Genomic DNA, 27,386 nt, shown 5'->3' on the forward strand with positions numbered 1-27,386 from the left:
AAGGCTGTCAATTTTTCCCTACGTAAGCGGGAGGATTGAGCTAACTCGATGCCCAGATACGTGATGCAAGTAGTGGGTCCCTCTGTTTTCTCCGCTGCGAAAGGAACACCCAAGTCCTGCGCCAAGGCCGCAAAGGCCTCCAGCAGTGAGGCGCATTCCCCGGAGTCGGACCTCCCCATGAAGAGAAAGTCATCCAAATAGTGCGTAACCCCAATGGAATTTGTTTTAAATCTTAAGGCCCAATCCAAAAAGGTGCTAAATGTTTCGAAAGCCGAACAGGCTACAGAGCAGCCCATTGGCATGGCCTATCCACATAATATTTACCTTGAAATATGCACCGGCAAAAGGCGGAAAGCCGATTCAATATCACACTTCGCCAAAAGCGCCCCTTGACCAAAACTCCTGATCAATTTAACCGCGTGATCGAAGGTGGCATACTTCACCGAGCATAACTCTGGTGGAATGGCGTCATTTACTAAGCCGCCCTTCGGATAGGATAAATTGTGAATGAGCCGAAATTCCCCGGGATTCTTCTTCGGCACGATGCCCAAGGGCGATATATGCAGGTTTGGGAAGGGTTTTTGTTGTTCCTGCTGCTGTTGTTTTTGTTTGTTTTGTTTTTTGTGTGGTGTGTGTGTGTGTGTGTGTGTGTGTGTGTGTTTTGATACTGTAAATGTCAGGTTTCAGTTTCACTCTAGCTAGAAATAACTGCTACATATGCAACATGTTCTAGAAGATTGCCAAAGGTGAGCTCTTAGCCAAAGCGTTATCCACTTCAGTGAAGTGTTATTTCTCACAAAACTAGCAATTTGTTTACTAACTATACATGTTCCCTAATATGGTTAACGGACTGAAATTATGCGATTCCGACTGTTGGGCTTAAAGGCTTACTAGATTCTAGGACGGAGGACAAAATCATTATTGTACTTCTTTGCAATTTTGCCCACAGATGCCCTGCTCATTGGGAGAACAGGGAATGGATCTGGAACACTTCAAAGCTCCCATGTGTCTTCCTGTTTGGGCTGTCATTTTGTTAAAGCTGTGGTCTTGCTCTTGTAGTTGATCTGGGAGAAAAGGCAGGCTCCCCAGGAAAAAATAATTCCTGTATGAGGTGTTATGGAATGATACATTTGGTTGCCTAATAATCTCAAAAGGGGGGGTGGGTCTGGGAAGGGGTGCCTCTGTCTGGAGACCAAGCAGGGGCTAAGTGGCGGCCCTGTTGGGTTCATCCCATAGTGTATGCCATAGTGTGACTCCAGAGGCAGAGCTAGCTGCTCTGGCACCCAGAGTGGCACACATGGTGGGGTGGGGCTAGCTACCCATGGGGCGGGGCGAGCATCCTTTCCCTTACTGACTTCTGATTAGTAGAGTCCTTCGCGGTTAAGGAGCCAACTACTAGGATTCTAAAACCCTCAGAGAAACCCTTACAAAGATAGGATGCTGCACTTCCGTCCGGATGGATGGACAAGTGGTTGAGGAGAGGAGAAAGCTGAATTTGAGAAAATGCTAGACCCAGAAGGACTTTATCGATGGTTCCCTGCTGCGGGGGTTCGTCTGGAACAAGAGTGGTGAAAGCCCCGACCTCCCCGAAAGAGCCGCTTCCCTTTGTAACACACTGTGGCTGGGTGAGCCCCTGCACATCTCTCACACTCGTGCGGGTACTTACAAGACTGCCATTGGCATTGCCCTTTATTGAATTACCCGCACACCTTACGTTTAAATCCTTCTAAGGTCCAGCTTTCCAGTGCGATACACCTCTGATGGCTTCTTCTCGCCATAAGGGCGTAAGCCATTCTGACTCGTCATCACCGGCTGATGAGGTGCCTGATTCTGGAAGCTAGACCCTGGGCTGCTTACTCTGCAAAGAAGAACTGGAAGCCACCGGGTTATTGATACGGGCCGGCAGCCTCCACGCAGGCGCCCCGATGCGGTTCTGAAAGTCAGTCGTCACCGAGCAAGGCCGAGACCTAGTTTGCACAGCCGCCGTTCCTGACTGAGGGCTTGGGCCTGCACCTGGGTTGCTTAAAGGCTGGCCACTGGTTTGCGAAACAAGGAAGTAAGAAACACAAGGCAAATAGAACTAAAGAATAGCTAAGAGAAAGCGCTGCTCATAGTCAGCCATGAATGATCTGAAGGCATTGAGGAAATGCGAAATGGGTTTGGGTCTGGTTAAAATACCCATGCTATGTCAAAAGTACCTTCTGCAATACTTGAAATTCTATTTATTCTGTTCATTTATTTTGGAGCTGGAATTAGTCATGCACAGTGGTATATTCACCAATTACACTTTTGGTCATTTTCTTTCTTTTCAGATGATGTCAATTCTCATGAACACCATAATTTTTGAGGACTGCAGAAACCAGTGGTCAGTCTCCAGACCCCTCTTGGGCCTTATACTTCTCAATGAGAAAGTAAGTATTCCAGAACTAGTACATTCGTTTAGATTAAAAATGAGACACGTCAGTGTTAGTATTGACAGGCTGCTTTTTACAGTCCATTGCTGAGTGTAATAGAATGAGGAGAGGGAAGAAATCAGTCTCTTGGGCCAGGCAGAGGTGTTTGGAGACACTTCATATTGCAAGAAGAAACCCTATATTCTTTGCATAACAAAAATGAATCTCCTCTACATTCCCAAACCATTATGTAGCTCATGTCTCTAGCCCTGGTCAACCTCAGCAGCCTAATTTAGGACGTTCTCCCTTAAATGCATGGTGGCATACAGGAGTATGGGGGGGCTGAGACTAGATAATGATGCCCCACAACCCCCTCTGCAGATTCTTTCAGTGTGTGAGGTAAAGGTAAAGGACCCCTGGACGGTTAAGTCCAGTCAAAGGTGACTATGGGGTTGTGGTGCTCGTTTCACTTTCAGGCCGAGGGAGCCGGCGTTTGTCCACAGACAGCTTTCCGTGTCATGTGGCCAGCAGGACTAAACCGCTTCTGGCGCAGTGGGACACCGTGACGGAAGCCAGAGCGCACGCAAACGCCGTTTACCTTCCCGCCACAGCGGTACCTATTTATCTACTTGCACTGGTGTGCTTTTGAAGTGCTAGGTTGGCAGGAGCTGGGACAGAGCAGCAGGAGCTCACCCCGTCACCGGAATTCAAACCTTTAGCTCACAACAATTGACCTGGGTTTCTAGACCAGTCAGAAGGAGGAAACTCCCATCATCCCTGACCACTGACCATGCTGGCTGGGGCTATGAGAGTTGGAGTCCTACAACTTCGGGAGAGCCCAGGTTTCCCATCCCTGAACTCCGCCCTCCTTCTATCACTGTTGAAGGAGAGGGTTCTCCTGACACTTACCACATGCAGTGTCTGCTCCTCCATGCGTCTGTTGAAGCAGCAGAGGAGAATTTGGAGGCGAGTGGAGCCCTCCTTCTTCCCAAAATTTTCCAAGAGTATTTCATGATGTTGGTGTGCAAGCACAGCCCAAAACGTGTGATTGCACCCAGTACCTCTCAAAGAACTGACCGTTGTCAGTAAACAACTAGAATCCTGGGGTTTCCCGTCATTGATATTCACCGCCATGCTTTGTGGTGGACAGAGGCATCATTTTTCAGACAAGTCACCCCCTGTAGGGTTTTTGCATGCAAATTTGGGTCTGTGGACTTGAGGCTAAGGCCAGGTACCCAGCTGAAAAGGAAACCACTTCTGTATAGCCATGCAAACCCATCTGAACATATACAGGCTTGCTGCAGATACTGAGGGATTGTTCCTGGAGATATTGACCTGTAACGTTCTCCATACTTCTGTGCGCGTTCTGACTTTATTCCAAATTCATTTATCTCCTGGGCAGTCACAAGTGGCAGTGCATTACTGCTTTGGAGAATGAATTGTCTATACAATAAGATGGTGCTGGGAAAAAATAAGACACTAAGATTAGCAGCAGCCGCATACATTAAAATTCAAACCGAAATCCCAGCCCTGGTAGGAAACTAATAGAAGAAGAAAATATATCAAGTATAGAAGCGCCGTCTCATCATTCACCTGTGCTGAAGGATCCAATTTTAACCATATCCAATAGCAGTGTCATTCATCTTCTTGGTGTATTATTGTGATTTAAATCCAACCTCCATACGAGGAGCAGTTCTTTTAAAATGATTGAGAGGGAATAAGGGCAAATTCAGTGTTTAGAAAAAGTTTATGACATCACAATATTATCCTTTACAGATGGAAGCAATATTTCCTACTTTGGGAGGAAAACTAATCATTTTCTATCTGCCCTGAGTCAGTGCATCATTATAAAAGGCGGAAATAAGTAGTCTTATGCATTCCCAATCTTGTTCTTGGCAACATTTTTGTTTAGCCAATGCCTCTGATTTATAGTATTAAATATTAGCCTGACTCTATATTAATTATGTGGTTTTGATTTTAGCAGCTTTAGTGTAAGAAGGAATTAAATATTTCACAAGGAGATATAGCCATGCAATCATGAATAGTAAGAAATATGAGGCTAGCACAATTTTCTTTCTTCTGGAACAATATTGCATTCTAATGATCATGGAGCTTGGTTAGCCGTGGCATGTATATATGCGTGTCATTATTTATCAGTAGGTCTTCTGTATTAAGGACTCGTCTGCATTAAGGAGGCAGGTACTGGGGTGGGTGGGTTTTTTTAATAGGTTTATTGGGAAATATTTTGTTATAAAGGATACAAAACAGCAAAAATTCTGTGCGCTTCAATTATCCGTAACATTTGCTGCTCCGGTTTCTGAGAAGCCAGCAGTATAGCGATGAGCAGTGGTTTGTTTCAGTTCGCGGTTCCAGCACCAATTTGGATGCAATCTGGCGTGGCAATTCTGTCTTGAGAGTAGGCCCCATTGAACACAGTTATACTTACATTTGAGTAAACATGCGCAGGCTGGTGCTATCAGTGTTTCCAAGCCCCTCCATTGCACGATGCTTATCATCAGTATACAGCGGTACTTCGGGTTAAGAACTTAATTTGTTCCAGAGGTCTGTTCTTAACCTGAAACTGTTCTTAACCTGAAGCACCACCTTAGCTAATGGGGCCTCGTGCTGCCGCTGTGCCGCCGGAGCCCAATTTCTGTTCTTATCCTGAAGCAAAGTTCTTAAGCTGAAGCACTATTTCTGGGTTAGCGGGGTGTGTAACCTGAAGCGTATGTAACCTGAAGCATATGTAACCCAAGGTACCACTGTAATTTATTTTTACCTATCTTTCTCTGAGGTGTTGAGTGCAGTGTACACGGTCCAATCCTTCACTTTATCATCACAACAACCCTGTGAGGTTGGTTAGCTAAAAGGGAACGATGGGTCAGCCAGTGAGCCGCTCTAAGTTCAACTTGCCAGACCTAGTCCTAGTCCAGTACAACCCACTACAATGAGGTTTAACATCGCAGGATTCAATAATGAAGACTTTCATTGGTTTTTTTTAGCACATTAGCGGGGAGCACCCAGTACTGTGCAGTGGGTGGGTGTGGGTGTTTGCTACACTGAGTGAAATTGATCTGGTTTGTGCTTTGGGCCACAAGATTGCACTGTGGCACATTACACAATCCTTTAAAGCAGATAAGGGGGGGGGGGGATAACGTCTCCGTTGCCTCCCTTGAAAAGTGCGAATAGCAAAGGATTACCGTATTTTTTGCTCTACCGTATTTTTTGCTCTGCAAGACTCACTTTTTCCCTCCTAAAAAGTAAGGGGAAATGTGTGCGCGTCATATGGAGCGAATGCAGGCTGCGCAGCTATCCCAGAAGCCAGTACAGCAAGAAGCATTGCTGTTTTCGCTGTGCAGCGATCCCTCTTGCTGTTCTGGCTTCTGAGATTCAGAATATTTTTTTTCTTGTTTTGCTCCTCCAAAAACTAGGTGTGTCTTGTGGTCTGGTGCGTCTTACAGAGCGAAAAATACGGTATTATGAGGGTTAGTGCTGCAAACACAGCAGTTTGACTTCACCCCCCAGAGGGGCACTCCATTGTGTCTCAAAACAGACGGATGCCAACAAAAACCATTAGGAAGGTTGGCCTTTTGGGTTACGTCAACAATCGCCCCTCTTTCAAAAGATCTACTGGTTTTTTAAAAGGCCCAACTGAACTTAAAATTCAGAGTGAGGACCAAGCAGTTGTAAGAAAGGGAGCCCTTGTGGGAATTTTTTTAACTAATCTCTGTGCTTAAAATGTTAACAAATATAAGAAAAATAAGTTTTTCCTTCACCAACAATGGGTTGCCTCGATTCCTTAAAGGTAAAGGTAAAGGGACCCCTGACCATTAGGTCCAGTCGTGGCCAACTCTGGGGTTGCGGCGCTCATCTCGCTTTATTGGCCGAGGGAGCCAGCGTACAGCTTCCGGGTCATGTGGCCAGCATGACTAAGCTGCTTCTGGCGAACCAGAGCAGCGCACGGAAACGCCGTTTACCTTCCCGCCAGAGCGGTACCTATTTATCTACTTGCACTCTGACGTGCTTTTGAACTGCTAGGTTGGCTGGAGCAGGGACCGAGCAACGGGAGCTCACCCCGTCGTGGGGATTCGAACTGTCGACCTTCTGATCAGCAAGTCCTAGGCTCTGTGGTTTAACCCACAGCGCCACCCGCATCCCTCCTCGATTCCTTATAGGAAGACTAAATTACATTGCTTAGTCCTGGCCTTTGTTCCCATATCTGTAACAGCAAACATTCACAGTCCCGATATAATTAGTCATGCTGAACTTATCCCAGCCATGTTTAATTGTCCTATTGCTTTCAATTGGATGTAAATACAGCTAGCTTCTTCTGGTCAACGGCCTCTGTGTTACAATAATCTTGTTCCTTCTTGCCGTCACTTGGCACTGGGGTACAGTGGAACCACGTGGGTTTTGCTTGTGTCTTGCTCTTGTCTGAGAAGTATTTGAGGATGCCACAGCATATCAGGCTAGCCCTGAAACACCTTCCAATGATCAAGTGCCTCATTCCAAAGTGTAGCTGGAACTCGATATTCATATTCCCAAGATGGAGCTCACTTATTATTGGAGTTTGAAAATTCAGTCCTCTATACACCAGGAACCTTGTAGCCTTTTTGTTGGCTGCTTCAAGGATGGAAATTGCTGCTAAATGGAAAGCTGGATCTGGTCTTTCCCTACAAAGTTGTTGGCTTGTTAGGATTTGGGAGATAGCATTAACAGAATGATTAATGCGGCACAGCAGGGTGCTAAGAGGTGATTGGAAAAAAAAGTTGAATGCAACCTGGTTCCTGTTCATTTTGAATGTTAATAAATCTTCCTCACTTTATGGAGAGGTTTGGTATCTTACTATGCTTTGGCGTTGTATGCTGTCAGTTTTACATTACATAATGGAAAAAACTGTACTCCACAGAACATTATTGCATATATTATGGTGCTTCGGGTTACATAAGCTTCAGGTTACATACGCTTCAGGTTACAGACTCCGCTAACCCAGAAATAATACCTCAGGTTAAGAACTTTGCTTCAGGATGAGAACAGAAATCGTGCTCCGGCGCGGCGGCAGCAGGAGGCCCCATTAGCTAAAGTGGTGCTTCAGGTTAAGAACAGTTTCAGGTTAAGTACGGACCTCCAGAACGAATTAAGTACTTAACCTGAGGTACCACTATATATATATATACATACACACACACACACACACACACACACACACACATATAGCTGGTATATATATTTTATTGAAATATATATACACACACATACACAGAGAGAGAGATAGTAGCACTAAATGAATAAATAGAAAGTTTGATCCTGTAAACTCAGCTACATTCCATCATTTTAATAACTATTTCTTCTTTGTTTTTTCAGTACTTCAGTGAATTAAGAGCCAGCTTGATAAACAGCCAGCCTGCCAACAAACAAGAAGTCCTTCATCAGTGCTTTAGCAACCTAATGGAAGGGGTGGAACAAAGCCTTCTAGTAAAGAACAGAGACAGGTAAGCTTCACTATATCCTGAGATACAGAAAAAAACCTGTGACTGATAAAATAACCTTAAAATAGGGGATTTTCCAGATAAGTATGTTACACACCATAAATGCACAGTTGCTCAGACAGCAGTGTGTGCATGTATATGTATGGAAATGTCATCTTGTGCCAAAGCAATAGCGAACATGTAGCCGAGCCATTACATAGGAACAAGATTTATTGTTAGTGTTGGTGGGTTCAGAAAGCCATGAACGTAGAACTAAGGATAAAATCCAAGTGACATGATTTACGGCTTTTGTGTGTGTGCTTCTCACCACGGTGTTGTTGTTGTTTAGTCGTGATCGACTCTTTGTGACCCCATGGACCAGAGCACGCCAGGCACTTCTGTCTTCCACTGCCTCCCGCAGTTGGGTCAAACTCATGCTGGTGGCTTTGAGAACACTGCCCAGCCATCTCGTCCTCTGTCATCCCCTTCTCCTTGTGCCCTCCATCTTTCTCAGCATCAGGGTCTTTTCCAGGGAGTCTTCTCTTCTCATGAGGTGGCCAAAGTATTGGAGCCTCAGCTTCAGGATCTGTCCTTCCAGTGAGCACTCAGGGCTGATTTCCTTAAGAATGGAGAGGTTTGATCTTCTTGCAGCCCATGGGACTCTCAAGGGTCTCCTCCAGCACCATAATTCAAAAGCATAAATTCTTCGGCGATCGGCCTTCTTTATGGTCCTGCTCTCACTTCCATAATCCCAGCAAGGACACGGGATTGGGTCCAGTGGGCCTAGTCCTTTGTTTCCTCACCTCCCGCATGCCGCTTTGACAGTTTGATGGGGGCTTCCCATCTGTCAGTCACTGGATGTGTGCATGACCCCAGGTGAGCTATTTTGCAGGCACTGGCAGGACCTGCAAGGAATTCAACTGATTGGCGGCAACTTTCAGCAGTGAGATATCGCCCTCCATGCAGTAGCTAATCCAAGTGAGGTTTGCACTTGGGGGCAAATTTAAAAGTCACTGAATGCAATGTGCCGCCCACCCTAATGCCAAGGTACAATTACATCTCCCAGCAATGCTTCAGGTACAAAGATTTGGTCATTCTGAACACAACTACTATGCCCAAAGGTATAAAGCTCAGTATCTGCAGACCAAATGTCCAAATACTTATTTAGAAGCTCTGGCCTGTGATAGGCTGCACAGTCTGATAGAGAAAACCCTTTGTGTGACGGCTGGTGGAAAACTTTCCTTCCAGTGTTAGAGAATTTTTCTTTCTTTCCTGTCATAAAGGTTTGTAGGACCCATTTGAATTGTCCATTTGTTAGCTTGAGGCTTCAATTAGTGTAGTGAAATCTGCCCCAAATATGTGCTGATCGGCTCCACTGTGCTCTACCTTGTGGACAGTTTAATAGCATGTAATAATTATATTTTAGATGTACATGATCTTTATTGTTATTTTTATCAATTTTTGTTACTTTCCCCCCTGTTTTACCTTCGCAGCATTCTTATGGGTACACTAAACAGAGAGTGAATGCAGTCATATTAACCCCTAAATATTTCACTTTCTTAACCAATGTTAGTCCTGTCTCCTCCTGAAACTTCTCCCTCTCATTCAGAGTTAAATTTTTCTCTAAAACCTTAGTTTTCATCTTATTCAACTTGAAGCCTGCTACCTGTCCAAATTCTTGAATCAGTTCCAATACCCTTTTAGTACTGGATTCTGGCTCCTGTAAAGGCAATACTAAATCATCAGCAAATGCTTTCAGTTTGTACTGTTTAGCTGCCACTTGTATACCTTTAACCTCTTGGTCCTTTCTAATCATATTTAACAAAACTTCAAGGACCGATATGAAGAGCAATGGAGAAATTGGGCAACCTTGTCGTGTCCCTTTCTCAATCTTAAACTCTTCTGTCACTGCATTGTTCACAATTAATTTTGCCTTTTGTTCTGAATAAATTGCACCTATACCATTTTCAAAACCTTGCCCTACCCCCATCCCCTGTAGATTCTTCTTCATAAAACTCCAAGAAATGTTGTCAAAGGCTTTCTCTGCATCCACAAATATCAAAACTGCCTTAGTATTGATATTCACTTGTAGTTTTTCTAGAATATTAATTATATTCCTCGTATTGTCAGACAAATGTCTGCCCGGGAGAAAGCCCGCTTGGTCTTTATGGATTTCTTCTACTAACACCTTTTTTAATCTTTTAGCCAAAATATCCGCAAAGATTTTATAATCCACATTAAGCAGCGATATAGGGCGGTAGTTCTTAAGCTGTGTCTTTTCAATCTCTGTTTTCGGTATAAGTGTAATATAAGCTTCCTTCCACGACTCTGGTGCCTTTCTCCCTTCCAATATTTCATTGCAGACTTCCTTCAATGGTTGTATTAACCATTCTTTCAAAGATCTGTAGTATCTTTTGTTACTTTCCCCCCTGTTTTACCTTCGCAGCATTCTTACAGGGTAGACTAAACAGAGAGTGACTGCGTCTTCACCCTAAATATTTGGGCTTGTCGCAATTCCAAACCAGTCTGGAGCTGTTTGTAAGGCAGGGATCTGTCAGGCTCAGAGAACAGGCCTTCAACTAATACACCAAAATCATTAACCACACAGAAAAGGTTCTCACCCTTGGGCAAATCTGAGGGATGGATTTAAAAGTTTACATCTCATTTTAAAAACAGTGTTGGTGGAAATCTAAACCCAAGGTATAATCATGGCTATTTATAGTCTTTTCAGAGAATTGATAATGGTTTGAAAGAGGCATCACTGTTCATATGCATAAATTGTTCCACTCTCACCACTAAATAGAGAAGGAAAGTTCATCTGCATTGATTAACCAGACTTTTTCAGGTTTTAGCTATGCCTTAATTCTGACCTTCACATGCTTTGGGGGCTTTCCTTTCCAGCTCAGATAAGGACTAAAATAATCAAAATATAATCATCATCTGTTAAATTTTTTTTAAGGTGTTTCTTTTATTTGTAGGATTTCTTGCAGCTGTCTGAGTTACCATATTTTTTGCTCTATAAGACGCACCAGACCACAAGACGCACCTAGTTTTGGAGGAGGAAAACAAGAAGAAAAATATTCTGAATCTCAGAAGCCAGAACAGCAAGAGGGATCGCTGCGCAGTGAAAGCAGCGATCCCTCTTGCTGTTCTGGCTTCTGGGATAGCTGCGCAGCCTGCATTCGCTCCATAAGACGCACAAAAATTTTCCCTTACTTTTTAGGAGGGAAAAAGTGAGTCTTATAGAGCAAAAAATACGGTAATTTCTGACAATAACCATTCAGTTCTAACAAAGGACTGGTTTCATTTTCAGAATTCTTAGCAGCCTTCTCTACATGCTTAGTCTGAAAGGACCTTTGACATGTTTGGTGTCTTCTTGGTTCCAGATTCACACAGAATATGTCCGTCTTCCGCAGAGACATGGCTGAAACCCTGCGCTGCGAGGGGGCGTCAGAATCGAGCAGTTCAGAAATGATGAGTTGATGCTGATGATGTTTGATAAATGAACAGACTTTGAAGGTTGGGGAACCACAACATTGTTAGATAGGGTTTGACTTTAATAGAAAATATTTTTTTAAATAACTTCTGCCTTTTTATATCTCTGGCATAAATGTAAGAATTTGTAACACTGGAAACAATGTAAAAATCACACTTGGCATTAAGAACCATTTTGAACTTCCGTATCCAGACTTCTTACCCTTTCACAATTAAATGGTGCAGAAACAATATATAACCAAAGAACAAAATAAAATGTGTCTTTTCCTTTTTGAAATTGCATTGCTGGGAAATTTCAGTTACGCGATTAGACCAATATCAGAGAGTTTTAAAAAACAGCGATGTCATACCTATTTCTCTCATACCTTCATCTAAATTGAGTAACAGAAAGCATAATTTGTAAACAATATGGCTATATGTAGATATGTAGATTTTTTAAAAGCTTTATGTCTTAAGTGCACTGTTAACAAACAGAAGATTGGCAGAATGCAAATTAACAATTCTGGATTCAAGTAAGAAAGTGGTACTTTTTGAAGCTTACAGGTGATGATCCATTCTTTAATTGAGAATGAATAAATGTTCGTTTCACACTCACGTATTTTGAATGTTTCATTCTAGGACAAAATACAGAGCTTTAGTTTGTGTTTTGACGGCTAAAGTATTCCTTGCGCAAGAATTACCAGTACAGTCCTACACAGGTCTACACAGAAGAAAGTCCTGTTGTTTTCATTTGGGCTTACTTTCAGGTAATTGTGTATAGGATTGCCTGTAATTGTGTATAGGATTATGCAATGGTTCTAGGGATTGCTTGTGCGTAAGTAGCCTTTACTCCTGGCTAGGTTGCATGGTTGAACCCTTTCTGACCAGACAGCCCTCTCTTTCGTGGCTGCCTCAGTCGCTGGCAGAATCCGTCAGTGGGCATTTCTTAAACCGCTTCCAACATAAAAGCTGCTTGACGCCCAGTCTCCTCCCCCGCTGCCTGCGCGAAAACTTTCTGCGCAAGGTGGGTGTGGGCAAAGGGGCACTAGTCCCCTCCCCGCTTGTCTCCTGCGAAGAGTCCTGGAGCCACCTCTCCGCTTCCTCTATCTCCTCCCCTTCTCCACTGGTGTTACGCTGATTTCCTTCCCCAGCGTATGGGCTATCCCTCCTCCTACTGGGACCTTCTCCGCCATCATCCAGGAGCCCTCTCACCTCCTCCTGCTCCGATGGCAGTTCCCTGACAGATTAAAATGAATTTTAATATTTTTAAAGAAATGGACTGCTCCTGTCACGGCACCTAGGGGGCATATTCATCTTAAATGGCCCTACATAGATCAAGTAGGAGAACCCTGGAAGTTAGCCCTGCTTACCAAGGGTCCATGGGGCACAGGGAATCCACTTTTATTGGGATTAGGGTTCTGTGCAAGGAACTGTTGCCAGCCATTTATCCTCTCCACAGCTGCACAGTACTCAGTATCAGCAAAGTGGGGAAATGAGTATGCTTGGTGCTGGAATGGTTTTTGCTCTGGTCCTCCGACTCCTTATTCAGGCAGCATCCCACATAGGATACGGGCAACGGTGCACCTTTCAAAATCTTGAACCTGCAATCATTTAGGCTCAAACTCTCTTAGCAAGGCTGGGGAAAAGCCCTTCCAGAGATGAACCTGTGGTTTGCCTCGGTATGTTTCATGTGGGTGCCCAGATTACATTATGTTTAAAGTTGGCATTTTGTTCCTGCTGTTGATACAGGGGCAGAGACTTGTCGCTCGTAACTCACTTCAGCCCTCGAAAAAAGCAAGGAACTGTCATTCTGTCAAATTATTTGTTTCAAGAGGCGAGGCGCTCCAGTCCAAGGTGCTTTTTTCATTCTCCATCCCTGTGAACAACACCTGGCCTCCACGCAAAGCCAAATTCATTAGCTTGAAAACCTGTACCTCCACATTGAAAGGCTGTACCTCCACATTGAAAGGAAACTAATTTTTCCTTAGCTGTGGCTTCCTTTGTCATGCCGTGGGAGGAAATGCTGTTTGGGTGCAATCTGTCTCTGTCCGCAGATCAGTCGTGGTTTTTTTTGTTGGGTCTGAACCAGCTTTTCTCATGAAAGCTGGACTTGAGAAGCCTTGTAACTGAGCACTCTGGATTTAGTGCTGCTTCCTTCAGGCTCTCTGGAGCATATAAATCCAAAGCCAAGATTCACGTTTAATACAAAACTTCCAGATGAATAAGATCATTCCTGAAACTTGATACACATATTTTGAACAGCTTCTCAACCACCGTTAAGAGCTGAAACTTATTAGAATACAGTGGTGCCTCGCAAGACGAAATTAATTCGTTCTGCGAGTTTTTTCGTCTTGTGAATTTTTCGTCTTGCGAAGCACGGTTTCCCATAGGAAATACATTGACGGTTTCCCATAGGAATGCATTGACGGTTTTAAGAAAAAGGCGCAAGACGTTTTCGTCTTGCGAAGCAAGCCCATAGGGAAATCCGTCTTGCGAAGCAACTCAAAAAACAAAAAACTCTTTCGTCTTGCGAGTTTTTCGTCTTGCGAGGCATTCGTCTTGCGAGGTACCACTGTACATGGACATATGAACCGGCCCGCTTTTAGATATGGAAATGGGCGCCATAGCACTTGGCCTTGGGTTTTTACGGTTCCAGCTGCTGTTGTTAAATCTACCCGTTGTTCCAAGGAACCCTGCCAAAATTAGCTAAGTCCAGAATTTAATCCTTTAAATGGGTTTTTTATCTGTGCAATAACACCCCTCCCTCAAGTGTTCTTAATTGCCCTACTTTACGTGGTTCTCTTTCCGGTGCCCTATTTTCTCCATAGCTATGGGCCAGGCATGAACATAATAGAGGGGAAATAATTGGGATGGGGAATATTCTAAAAGCATCCGAGAAGTAGGCAAGAGTAGTTTCCTCTGAATTGAGTACGTGGGAGTAGTTTAAATTGCAGCGATAAATTTAACAAATTAGGATTTTCAGTTTGATTCGTCCCACTCAAGCATTGTATAGCCACGAGATGAAACCAAGCATCTACCAAGCTTTTACATAGAGAAGTAAACAATTGTGTATTGCTTTGTAGCCCAGCGAAGGCTGTGTTGCTTGACTTTAAAAAAAAATGAGAGGTGTGGGGAGAGAAAGGAGAGAGACAGATCTAGCTCTCTTAGAAAAATATTCTGTTTCCTCTTACATAAGAATGCTTTGGAGGAATGCAGTTTGTGGTGCCTATGCACTTCATAAAATAATTCCTCCGACTTTTTAATGTTTTATTGTGGTGTGTGTTTATGGTGACAGCAAACCTTTCAAACTATCGAGAAATAGCATGCTTCCTTGCCGTATTAAAAAATAATGGTGGTGCAGATTTTATGTACCTTAGTTTAAGAGTGCTGCTTTGACAACATTCTTTTTGAGGTTTACAGAAAAGCGTAATAAAATATGTAAGTTACATTTCTACAAACAAAAGCCCCATAACATAAGTTATTTATAAGCGTGAGATCTAAACTGTATCACGATAAATAAACTCTAATGGATACCTGCGCCATCCACCCTAATGTAATTTGCCCAACAAAAGTGTTTGAAACAAAGTTATATTTAGTAGAGGGGGGGAAATATCTGGGAAGGACTTGAGTATTGTTGGATAAAATACAAAGAATAAAATGGAACATAGTAGTAATCTGCCTTCGTGGGCTAACTGGTCTGTGTCTGGTCTGCACACTGATATCGACCTGTAATGTGCTATTCCTCTTAAAGTAGATTCCAGTTGGATGCAAATAATTATGAAGGGCTTGGTACCAGTGAACCAAGGTTAATTCTAGAGATGACAAAAGCTGGCCGGTGTACTTTGGCACGCTTCGCCCTTCAAATCACTCCACCTGCATTTCATGCAATGCTGCCCTACATTTCCACTACACAACAGTCTTGTCAGACAGAGCTTGCCATGCCTAGCAGAGAGGATACGGTCCACTGTTGTCCATAGTTTTGAATTGAAATGGTTGCGGTTATGATTGGCAGTGCAAGAAGTGCCACGCTTTCCCCATGCAGATGTAGAAATGGAATGCTGCCTCTATCCATACCTTACAGCAGAGCTTCTCAAACTGTGGTTTGTGGACAACCAGTGGCCTATAGGCTTCATTTGGGTGGCCTGTGCCATGTCCATGTAAAATAGGCATATTGGTTTTAATTGCATTTTTACTGCTTTTTTTTATCTCTTACATTGCTGTAATGGTTCTAGGGGTTGCTCGTGCGTAAATCGGCGCCACACCTGGGTGGGTTGCCTGAGTGAACCCTTTCCTGTCCGGACAGCCACTCGCCCGTGGCTGTCTCAATCGCTGGCAGAATCCGTCAGTGGGCATTTCTTGAACTTCTTCCAGCATAAAAGTTCTTTGACGCAGGGAGGGTGTGGGCATCGGATGACCCGTGCTCTCTCGCTGGTCCCCGGCGAAGAGTCTTGGAGCCACCTCGCCGATTCCCCCTTCTGCCCCCCTCCTCCACTGGTGCTACGCTGATTTCCTTCCCCAGAAGATGTGCTGCTTCTCTCCCTCCCAGGACGCTCTCCGGAATCCCTCTGGAGCCCTCCCTCTCCCTCTGGCTCCGATGGCAGTTCCCTGACAATTGCCTTGTGTTAAGCAGGGGTCAGCAAACATTTTCAGCAGAGGGTCAGTCCACTGTCCCTCAGACTTTGCGGGGGGCCGGACTATATTTTTTTGGGGGGGGAAATGAGCGAATTCCTATGCCCCACAAATAACCCAGAGATACATTTTAAATAAAAGGACACATTCTACGCATGTAAAAACATGCTGATTCCCAGACCGTCTGCAGGCCGGATTGAGAAGGCAATTGGGCCAGATCCGGCCCCCGGGCCTTAGTTTGCCTACCCATGGTGTTAAGGTTTGAATTGTATGGAATGCGGATTGTAATACAATAAAATACAACATTAAGAAATAAAAGAAGCAATTAATAAGCATGCAGCTTCTAGCACAGGAAAAGGTAAAGGACCCCTGGATGGTTAAGTCCAGTCAAAGGCGACTATGCCGCTCATCTCGCTTTCAGGCCGAGGGAGCCGGCATTTGTCCACAGACAGCTTTCCGGGTCAAGTGGCCAGCATGACTAAACCGTTTCTGGCACAACGGAACACTGTGATGGAAGCCAGAGCACATAGAAATACCATTTACCTTCCTGCCACAGTGGTACCTATTTATCTACTTGCACTGGTGTGCTTTTGAACTGCTAGGCTAGCAGAAACTGGAACAAAGCAATGGGAGCTCACCCTGTCACGTAGATTTGAACCGCCAGGCTTCCGATCAGCAAGCCCAAGAGGCTCAGTGGTTCAGACCACAGAGCCACCCACGTCCCTGGCACAGAACAGTTGCTACAACAGGCCAAAAAAAATCATTTAAGCAATTTTCAAGCAGGCCTTGAAGTTGGCCATCAGCAGTTAGCAACCAGACATCAAGACACATGTCACCACTTTCCCCACTTTGGTGAGGTGCATATCAGTGGCATGTGGTCAGTGTAGGGAGGCTAGGATAGTCCCCTAAATGTTCCAGGTAAGTTAGAGTATTAAAGTCTTATGCCTCCTTCCCAAACCCAGGAAGCTTCTGCCTGGCTTCAGAGGGTAGGTGTGAGGCTCTGACATGGTCCAAGAGCCCTCCCACCACCTTCCCAAAGCCCACCCAGCTTTGGGAAGGAGGCAGCAGAGCTCCAGCATCCTGTCAGAGGCCTGGCACGTCCATTCTAAAGCCCAAGAAGCTTCTGCCCGGCTTAGGGAGGGAGCCACACAATGCTCATACTCGTGACGTCGGGAAGGGGAGCTCTCAGTTGCCCTTGCAAGTTGGTCCTCTGGTCCTAACTGTCCCCCTACAAAAAACATTCACCTTACACCATTGGTGAAAGCAGAGATATCACCTTGCCAACAAAGGTCCATATAGTTAAAGCTATGATTTTCTCAGTAGTGATGTATGGACCATAAAGAAGGCTGATCGCCGAAGAATGGATGCTTTTGAATTATGGTGCTGGAGGAGACTCTTGAGAGTCCCATGGACTGCAAGAAGATCAAACCTCTCCATTCTGAAGGAAATCAGCCCTGAGTGCTCACTGGAAGGACAGATCCTGAAGCTGAGGCTCCAATACTTTGGCCACCTCATGAGAAGAGAAGACTCCCTGGAAAAGACCCTGATGTTGGGAAAGATTGAGGGCACAAGGAGAAGGGGACGACAGAGGACGAGATGGTTGGATGGTGTTCTCAAAGCTACCAACATGAATTTGACCAAACTGCAGGAGGCAGTGGAAGACAGAAGTGCCTGGCGTGCTCTGGTCCATGGGGTCACGAAGAGTCGGACACGACTAAACAACTATACAACAACAATTTCAATTAGCAGTTAAATTTTAATGCAAATGTGCACCCTGTTTTTTGGCAATGCAGAATTGGTCACCTTACTTCTCGGGCTGATGCATGTACCGTTAGGGGGCAACAAAGACTGGCATCAGGGGTTTGGCACTGTTGGAGACTTGCCAGGGTCCATGTCTAAACTGGGGCCTGTTGCCAGTCCCTAGAGTCCCCTGGCCCTGCTCCCCCTCCTAGTTGTTGCTGTCTTCTCTGCCTGCTCTTTCCCTGCAAGTAAACAGTGAGCAGAGGGGAAAAGGAGGAACAGTAACTGTAGCTTACTTTATTCTCTCCCTTGGGGATATACCATATTTTTTGCTCTATAAGACGCAGCCAACCATAAGACGCACCTAGTTTTTAGAGGAGGAAAACAAGAAACAAGAAAGCAATGCAGAGCCTCTTGAGCGAAGAGGCAGGAGTGCTCTGGCTGCGCTCAAGAGGCTTTGCGTGGCTATCGCTGAAGCCAGGAGAGCAAGAGGCATCACTGCACACCGATCCCTCTTGCTCTTCTGGCTTCAGCGATAGCTGCGCAGCCTGCATTCACTCCATAAGACACACACACATTTCCCTTACTTTTTAGGAGGCGAAAAGTGCGTCTTATAGAGCGAAAAATACAGTTGTGTAGATTCGGGACTAGAGGGAGGGCAAGCAAATGGGCATTGGCAATAGTGAGGAGGAGGAGGAGGAGGAGGAGGAGGAAGCACTTGCGGAAAGGGGGAGAATCTGTTGCAAGCATCTCATCCACAAGCTCCTCAAAATCTGGTACATGGAACAAGGCTTTGAAATCTGGTACGTGGAGCAAGGCTTCGTTACAAGCACAAGGCGATATAAGATTATTCTAGCCAACAGGGTGAAAATGACAAACTGGTTAGCCAGAGTCATTTGCAATGTCACAAAGTCCTACAAGATCCCCACCTGCAGCTGATACCTTACCATCAATATAACGTGCAGGAAAGAGGTTTTGTTTAGCATTTTGCCGCACATTAACTAAGCCCATATTTAATACACCGCCATGCACGGCACTTTGTTTTTAAAGATTGGGTAAGTCGTGTCAGCAAAACCATAGCAAGACAACAGAGCAAAGCTAATCTGCCTCTTGGTACCCGCTTCGTTTCTCCAGAAAGGAATATCTGGCAGTACTTCTAATACGATGACGTGGAAATCCATTCTTCCTTCATTGTGCAATGCTATCCATCTTGCTGTCCTCCTTGTATTATTGTGGAGGCAAGATATGCAACTCCATAGGAATTTCCGAGTAATGTAATATCAATTAATGTTCCATTATTATAAAATGCTGCCTGTCTTTTTAAAAGGTTCTCATCGCATCGCTTTCTCTTGATCTCCTTCCAGAAGCCTGTCCACCTTGCCTCACCTCTTCATTTAAAAAGTAATAATAATGGAGTATAAACATGACAAGCAAAGCAGATAATAATGGGTTATATGGCTTCAACTGGAGTTCTATCAAACGTTGAAAAGGATCTGCTTTACGGACAGCCAAGGACTTCATTAAAGCTCTGGATGTAGCCCACTTGCACTGGGGCCAAAGACTGCAGTGAGCATCACCATGCTCCAGATTGAAAACTAGCTTTCACAGAAACGTGGCCCAATTCAGAGATCCATAAACCCATTTTTAAACTTGCACAGCCTTAAAAAATATGGAAGACTATACAACTATACAAGGGATGGTTCAGCTGACGCCCCAGCAGTGTAGGAAACCCCTGTTGCTTTCATAGGTCCTGAATGGGGCAACTGTGCCCCTGAAGGAGCAGCTGCACAGCCTGGGCATCATTTTAGACTCACAGCTGTCCATGGAGGCGCAGGTCAATTCTGTGTCCAGGGCAGCTGTTTATCAGCTCCATCTGCTACGCAGGCTGAGACCCTACCTGCCCGCAGGCTGTCTCACCAGAGTGGTTCATGCTGTAGTTAGCTCCCGCTTGGACTACTGCAATGCGCTCTACGTGGGGCTACCTTTGAAGGTGACCTGGAAACTGCAACTAATACAGAATGCGGCAGCTGGACTGGTGACTGGGAGCAGCCGCCGAGACCATATAACACTGGTCCTGAAAGACCTACAATGGCTCCCAGTACATTTCTGAGCACAATTCAAAGTGTTGCTGCTGACCTTTAAAGCCCTAAATGGCCTCGGCCCAGTATACCTGAAGGAGCGTCTCCACCCCCATCATTCAGCCCAGACACTGAGGTCCAGTGCCGAGGGCCTTCTGGTGGTTCCCTCACTGCGAGAAGCCAAGTTACAGGGAACCAGGCAGAGGGCCTTCTCGGTAGTGGCGCCCGCCCTGTGGAACGCCCTCCCATCAGATGTCAAGGAAATAAACAACTATCTGACTCAGAAGACATCTGAAGGCAGCCCTGTTTAGGGAAGGTTTAATGTTTGATGTTTTATCATGTTTTTAATATTCTGTTGGGAGCCGCCCAGAGTGGCTGGGGAAACCCAGCCTGATGGGCGGGGTATAAATAATAAATTATTATTACTACTCATTTAGTCTGCATTTTCTGGATTGCCATACAGATTAGAATTCAGATTTGGTCTGGATTGGTCTGGGCCAAATCAGGTCTGACCTGAATTTACAAAGCGGGGCCTCAAATTGGGTTGTTGGTTCCATGCACAGTCCTGCTATTCTGTCCTAAGACACTGATAAATAATAATTGTTTTTGGTTGTTGTTTTATTACTGTTCCCCTTCCGTTATAATTGTGCTGAAAGACCTCCAAAAGGGCAAGTAATGTATATAGGAATGTGTATATTGCCTTCTCCCAGAGGCTCAGGGCAGCTTACAATATTGTATGAAACATTCATTAGTATTAATTAACACAGAGTGAATAATTAACATCAAATCCAGATTAAAGAGAAAATTGAAACTATAAATGAATTTCCCTGGCAAACCTCCAGAAGATGACATTGGTATTAAAATGCTGCATTAATATGCTCTTGTGTTCAGATCTAGCTTGTGGATACCCTACTAAGATCTGTTTGGCCACTGTAAGAACAGGACGCTGGAATAGATGGCTCCTTGTGCTGGTCCAGCTCTTCTGTTTGTTGGCCCAATGTCATCTGCCTGTTTCCCATTAAGAGGCTACAAATGACTCCACTGAAAAAGGCATAGGACTAACCTATGGTACATGCAAACTTGGGGGGGTTAGTGTACCAGCTCTTGATCATATATCCTGACAACTCCCTTTCCAAGTCCCTCTCTTACCTACGCCTTCTTCTTCGGTGATCACTTACAGCCAAGTAAGATTGTCTTCCATGAACACAGTTTTAACAGAGTGAGGCATCCTGAGGATCCTGTCTCAGAGCTGAACCAAGATTTAACTATCAGTACATGAGATGGGCAGGAGGGGAAGGAGACAGGCATAATCTTGTCCTTTGCCTGGTCAGTGGGTTACCTCTGTGACATCACATCAGCTGAGACAATGACATCAAAAGAGGCAAAACAAGGGGAGAGGGCAGGGACATTGCCTGAGAGAAGGAAAACACCATGCTTTATAACAGCTAGTTTTCCCAGCTAGTTTACCTGTAGACTCCAGACCTAACAGGATGAGAATTCTGTGAGGCAAAAGAACTCTGGTCCTTTGTGAGGTAGAGGGAGAATGTATCTCACTCTCCTTCCATACCCTCCAACATTTCTCCAATGAAAATAGGGACGTCCTATTCCATAGCATAGAAGTAGAGACATCACCTTGCCAACAAAGGTCCGTATAGTAAAAGCTATGGTTTTCCCAGTAGTGATGTATGGAAGTGAAAGCTGGACCATAAAGCAGGCTGATCACTGAAGAATTGATGCTTTTGAATTATGGTGCTGGAGGAGACTCTTGAGAGTCCCATGGACTGCAAGAAGATCAAAGCTATCCATTCTTAAGGAAATTAGCCCTGATTGCTCACTGGAAGGACAGATCCTGAAGCTGAGGCTCCAATACTTTGGCCACCTCATGAGAAGAGAAGACTCTCTGGAAAAGACCCTGATGTTGGGAAAGATGGAGGGCACAAGGAGAAGGGGACGACAGAGGACGAGATGGTTGGATAGTGTTCTCGAAGCTACCAGCATGAGTTTGACCAAACTGTGGGAGGCAGTGGAAGACAGGAGTGCCTGGCGTGCTCTGGTCCATGGGGTCACAAAGAGTCGGACATGACTAAACGACTAAACAACAACAACATTCCATAACAACAAGAAGAACAATTTTATTATTTTTGCCCCTGTCACTCTGGGTGGCTTCCAACATATAGATACGTATAGATATATATTTTAAGAATTAAACATTAAAATCTTCCCTATATAGGGTTGCCTTAAGATGTCTTCTAAAGGTTGTATAGTTACTTATCTCCTTGGCTCAAGGATCGCATAATTTCATACCCTCCAACATTTCTCCAATGAAAATAGGGATGTCCTAAGGAAAAGCAGGCCATTCTAGGATCAAATCCAAAACTAGGATGGCTTCTGTAAATCTGGGACAATCCCTGGAAAATAGGGACACTTGGACCGCTCTATATTACCTGGGTGCCCAGTTGCACAGGCTCTCCACTGGTACAATTTTTGCTCCACAAAAGAAGAGATGGCTGCATCATATAGCACATTGTGTGATGGAGAGAGTAAAGGGTTGGGCCTGTTTACACACTATACAAGGTTGTTACTGCACAGGTAATTGTCCAAACCAGACCTTTGTTGTTGATTTGCTGTGGCCCTTGTTTGTTCTACTTGACAAAGCTCATGGCAATGTATACTTTATCCTTCTCCTTGCTGCTCTCTCCAGGGGAGAGGCCTCAGCAATTCAGTCCACGTTGTCTTGTGACATGTAGGATGTGGTGGTGGTGGTGCTTATTTTTAAATATAGTTCCATATGATGGCACGAAACGAAGCCATTTCTATCCCATGTCTTTGGTGGGAGTGGGGAGATTCTGCAGGCCTCAATAGAGTAGTGCCCCGCAAGACGAATGCCTCGCAAGATGGAAAAGCCGCAAGAAGAAAGGGTTTTCCGTTTGCAGAGGCGCTTCACAAGACGAATTTCCCTATGGGCTTGCTTTGCAAGACGAAAATTGACGAAAAATTTTGAATTTTTTCCCCGCTCCAAAACCCCCTTTTCTGAAGCGCTAAGCTGCTAAAAGCATTTTAGCAGCATAACCGCTAATCCCTTAAGCCTTAAAAAGCCGTTTTTAGCCCTTAAATTGTCAATAGCGCTAATCCGCCAATGGGCTTGCTTCGCAAGACGAAAAAACCGCAAGACAAAAAGACTCGCGGAACGGATTCTTTTCGTCTTGCAAGGCACCACTGTATTTGTTGGTTTGTTTTTAGGTTGCATACCTACACATGCACTTTCCTGGAAACAACAACAGTGAATACAATGGATAGGATTCCCTCTGCCCTTCCTCATTGCCTGCTTCTGTTTCCTTCCCCCAGGAGCAAATCCAGATCCTCAGAATTGGTAGCCTAACCTGGAATGCGCTGTTAAGAAGCCTGCTAGATGGAAATGAGAACAGGCAAGTTACTGGCTTGCCTATTTCAAAATATTAAGAATTCCCAGATTGATTAGAGGGAAGAAGGAGGTGGCATTGGAAAGAGCGGCAGGAATGTGTGTGTTTAAACACCTCTTTGATGCATTCCCATGTGACTTATACTGTGGGTTAAACCATGGAGCCTAGGACTTGCCAACCAGAAGGTCGGTGGTTCGAATCCCCACAAATCCCCACGATGGGGTGAGCTCCCATTGCTCTGTCCCTGCTCCTGCCAACCTAGCAGTTCAAAAGCACGTCAAAGTGCAAGTAGATAAATAGGTACCGCTCTGGCAGGAAGGTAAATGGCGTTTCTGTGCGCTGCTCTGGTTCGCCAGAAGTGGCTTAGTCATGCTGGCCACATGACCCGGAAGCTGTACACCGGCTCCTTCGGCTAATAAAGCGAGATGAGCGCCGCAACCCCAGAGTCGGCCACGACTGGACCTAATGGCCAGGGGTCCCTTTACCTTTAAGCAGTCATGGCTCCCCCCCCAGAGAATCCTGGGAGATGTAGTTTGTTTAAGGGTCCTGGGAATTGATGAGACCCCTAACAATTTACAGAGCTGTGTAACAACCACCCACGCCTTTTCGAGGGAACTCTGGGAACTGTAGTTCTGTGAGGGGAGTAGGTGGGTCCCATAATAACCCATATCAAACTACACTTCCCAGGATTCTCGGGGGCGGGGGGGTGGCGGGAATGGCCATTTAAAGTGGTATGATCCTGCTTTACGTGTATAGCACAGAGTGGGACCCAGAGTCGGGGAATTCTAGCCGCTTCCACTAAGTAAGCGTCAAAACGCGGAGCAGCCTCCTTCGTTCGCTTTTACGCCGGCACGTGTCCCTCCAAGGAGCACAGCTCGGTTGGGCAGGGGAGATTCGTCGCCCGGCTCTCCTTCTCTCCTGCGGCTGCTCCTCCAGCAACTCAACCCCCAGACAGGCCAAATTTCGCCGAAGCCAAAGAAGTGGCGATGGAGCCGGAGGCCTTGGAGAAGCCCGCTAGCCAGAAGGAAACGTCGCCAAGCGACTGGGACCTTTCCCGCTCCGCCTGCATCTCAGCTTTCTCTTTCTCCTCCTGTGGGTTGGCTCCGACGAATCTCTCTCTCTCTCTCTCTCTCTCTCTCTCTCTCTCTGTGTGTGTGTGTGTGTGTGTGTGAGAGAGAGAGAGAGAGAGAGAGAGAGAGAGAGCGAGCGCCTCGGCCTTGCTGTCTCCGCGCCCTTGCCTGGCCTGCAAGGTGCTGGGTGTTGATGCCAAAGTATTCTGCCCTGTATTCAGATCCTTCCCATCTTTAGGGGTTGAAATCGGTCAGCGGGGGCAGGGTGTGTGTGGGCATGATCCGGATGATCCAGCACATCCCTTGAAGGAATCCTGTACAAGGACCAATTCCCTTAACTCTTGCTGGGCGTCGCCAAACTGCTGCAAACAGTGAATAAATGGGATATTTAACAGTATTCATTTCGGTCTGGGTCTGAAGGTTCTCCAATGCGTAAGGTAGCCGCACCCTTGGCAGCAGCATCGTCTCAAAAGGGCGAGGCCTGTCTTTTCAGCTCTCACACACCCCTTTCATTCCTGATGCTTAAAAAAACAGCAACACCACTCATCCTAAAAAACTTAAACTGAATTTTCTTACATTTATTAGAATAACATTTCTTTCTTTTTCTCCATCCCCTGTACACACTTCAAACGATTAGCAACACTTTCACCTTTCTCGTTTTTGGAAAGGATACCAAGTGGGAAACTTCGCAAATAGAAGAACTAGCTGAAAATGCATGGATTTTCCGAAATGAATGAATTATAACAAGCTCATGTTTTTTTTTTTTTTAACCGAGTAACTAAAATGAATTAAATAACACTATGAAATATGAATACGGTGATGCATAAATCGCCTGCAATTTAACGAATTAATTGAACGTTTTCACTGGCTTTCGTAGGCTAGTAAAAACCCGAATACCGTTTGTAGAATTAGGTATTTTACATGCGTGTTTTCTGCATGGGCTACGATATATTACAGGGCCTCTCCATAAAATATTCTGAAACATTTATATTGAGATATAAAACGGCATCTCCGGTAATAAACTCACCTGATCGTGAACAGAAAACATTTATTTACAGGATGTGACCCTTTAAAAGCTCGCCCTGGAAATTAATTCACAAGTTTTTTTTTTGTTGTCCTTGTTGCTTTTTTTTTTATGACGTGGCGGGGGTGGAAGAGTGCAAATATAAAGTCGCGTTTAAGAATACCACCGGTCCTAAGTTATTAATTATAAAATATAATTAAAGTAAAAAGTACAGAACGTCAACATATTAAACTTAAAAGCTAATATTAAAAAAGAGTTAATATTTAATAAAGTAGCCCAGCCCTACACAACTGGGTAAAGCCGAGAGAGAGAGAGAGAGAGATCTTCCAAAGAAAAATGTATTGTTTATATGATTATCAAAGACTCCGTGATATATTATCCATTTTGCCAAAATAATATAGATATCTTTTTTTTTAAATATAGTAATAAAAACATACTAGCGCCTTTTAAAACCCACTATTACTTACCACCCCTTTTCATATTGTACTATCAGAGACACTTTGGAATTGGTTTAAAAGCACATCATTCATTATTCAAAGCTAATCTTTGCATATTATTCTAGCTGGAGTCTGCCAGGCTCCCTGTGAAATCGTTCGCAAAATTGATAACAGCAGACACACACGCAATAAAGAGATAGCCCTGGGCACCCAGAACTTCCATTATGCAGATCAAGCTGCAATTTCCTCTAACAAAGACTGCCCTGATTCAGGACCGGTGTCGCTTTATTTATTGCTGTGCCTGCGCGCCAGTGTGTGTGTGTGTGTGTGTGTGTCGCCCCCGCCCCTCTCTTGCAAAAGTCAGGATCCCGGCTCGCAGAGGCTCCCCAAAAAGAGGAGGGTGCTTTCTGCTGCGCAAAAAAAAAAAGCTCGCCTCGGGGGGCGCCTCTCCTCCTGGAGGGGTCTTTCGCCCCTCGCCGGAGCTGGGACTCGGCGCCTCCTTCTTCCTCGGGAAGCTGGCAGAGCAGCTTGCTGGTATCCTGTAAATCCAATTAGCTCCGCTCTATAGGAAACTCAAACTAATGATCAGGCCGCTTAGACACGCCGCGAGAGCGAGCGGAGAGAATCCAATTAGCTCAGCCTCCCAGACGGCAGCGGCGGTAACGGCGGCGGCAGCAGCTTCCCGGCCCCCCCACCCCACCCCAAGGCGGGTGAAGGAAGGCCTGCCCGGGGGTAGCCGGAGAGGCAGTGAGGGGGGGGGGGGACGGGACCTGGCCCAGCCAGCTGCTGGCGAAGCCGGTTTCTAGCAAGAGGTGTGTGTCCAAAACTTTCGGTCTGTCTGCGCCTGTCTAGGGAATCTGCCCAGCTTCCAAGTTTCCGGCCCTCTGGCTGCTCCCATTCCGTCGCGCATCACTTTTAGATTGTAAGCTGCTCCTGGCAGAGACCTTTTGTTTTGTAACGCCCCACGCATGCTGAGTGCGTAGCAGCAGCAGGGGTGCCAACATGAATAAAATATGGGGGGGGCACGTAAGCCCTGCCCCGCATAATCGATCACAAGATGTGGCACGCGCGGACCATTTGATTGGCAAAGCCTATCAACTTTTTAGGGGAGCGGCCCCCTCAAATATTTTATGGGGGACGACGACGAAGGGACTTGGGCCCCCTAGGAGCAGCAGTTATAACATTAAAACTAAAATCATTGATCAATTCTATGTCACACACATATTGTCTATAGCCGCGCGCGCACACAGCATACATTGAAACTGCAATCCACGTTCCCGGAAGCGAACCTCACTGAAAATCAGCGGGCCTTACTTCCGAGGAGATATGCATAGGATTGCTTAGTAAAGCATATGTGTCTACATTAAATGGTAAATATTATCTGTTCCCTTTGCATGTGTGTTTTAATACGCACCTTGGAATAAACCGTGTGCTTCTGTCTCTGTTTGTTCTACAAGTTATCAAGCACAGAACATGCATATGAATGAAAGAAAATGACCACGGAAATACGAAGGATACGGACGAAGGATATACGAGCTGGATCACCCCAGTCGAGAGGGGGCGAGGGCTCGGCCGTGGAAGTGAATGAGGCGTGGGGAGCTTTTTAGCCTGCCTGGGAGCCCCACTCGCGCTCCTGAGAGCGCACGCGGAGCTC

At 45.3% G+C, this 27,386-nt stretch overlaps 1 protein-coding gene and 1 long non-coding RNA gene across 5 annotated transcripts in view; one reads left to right on the plus strand and one right to left on the minus strand.

Moving 5' to 3' along the window:
* Positions 1–11,950, plus strand: part of RANBP17 (RAN binding protein 17) — a 200,268-nt gene extending 188,318 nt beyond the window's left edge. For all 4 annotated transcript variants that reach the window (XM_083431935.1, XM_083431933.1, XM_083431934.1 and 1 more), the window contains exons 26-28: positions 2,313–2,411; positions 7,758–7,885; positions 11,248–11,950. In XM_083431935.1, the coding sequence (XP_083288061.1) occupies positions 2,313–2,411; positions 7,758–7,885; positions 11,248–11,344 (324 nt within the window). In that variant the 3' untranslated portion in view covers positions 11,345–11,950. The remainder of the gene's footprint in view (positions 1–2,312; positions 2,412–7,757; positions 7,886–11,247) is intronic.
* LOC310673564 overlaps positions 1–27,386 on the minus strand; it is a 349,698-nt gene that overhangs the window by 234,580 nt on the left and 87,732 nt on the right. The window lies entirely within an intron of this gene.

This window comes from Podarcis tiliguerta (assembly GCF_965153285.1).
Source record: "Podarcis tiliguerta genome assembly, chromosome: 3".
NCBI classification, from domain to species: domain Eukaryota; kingdom Metazoa; phylum Chordata; class Lepidosauria; order Squamata; family Lacertidae; genus Podarcis; species Podarcis tiliguerta.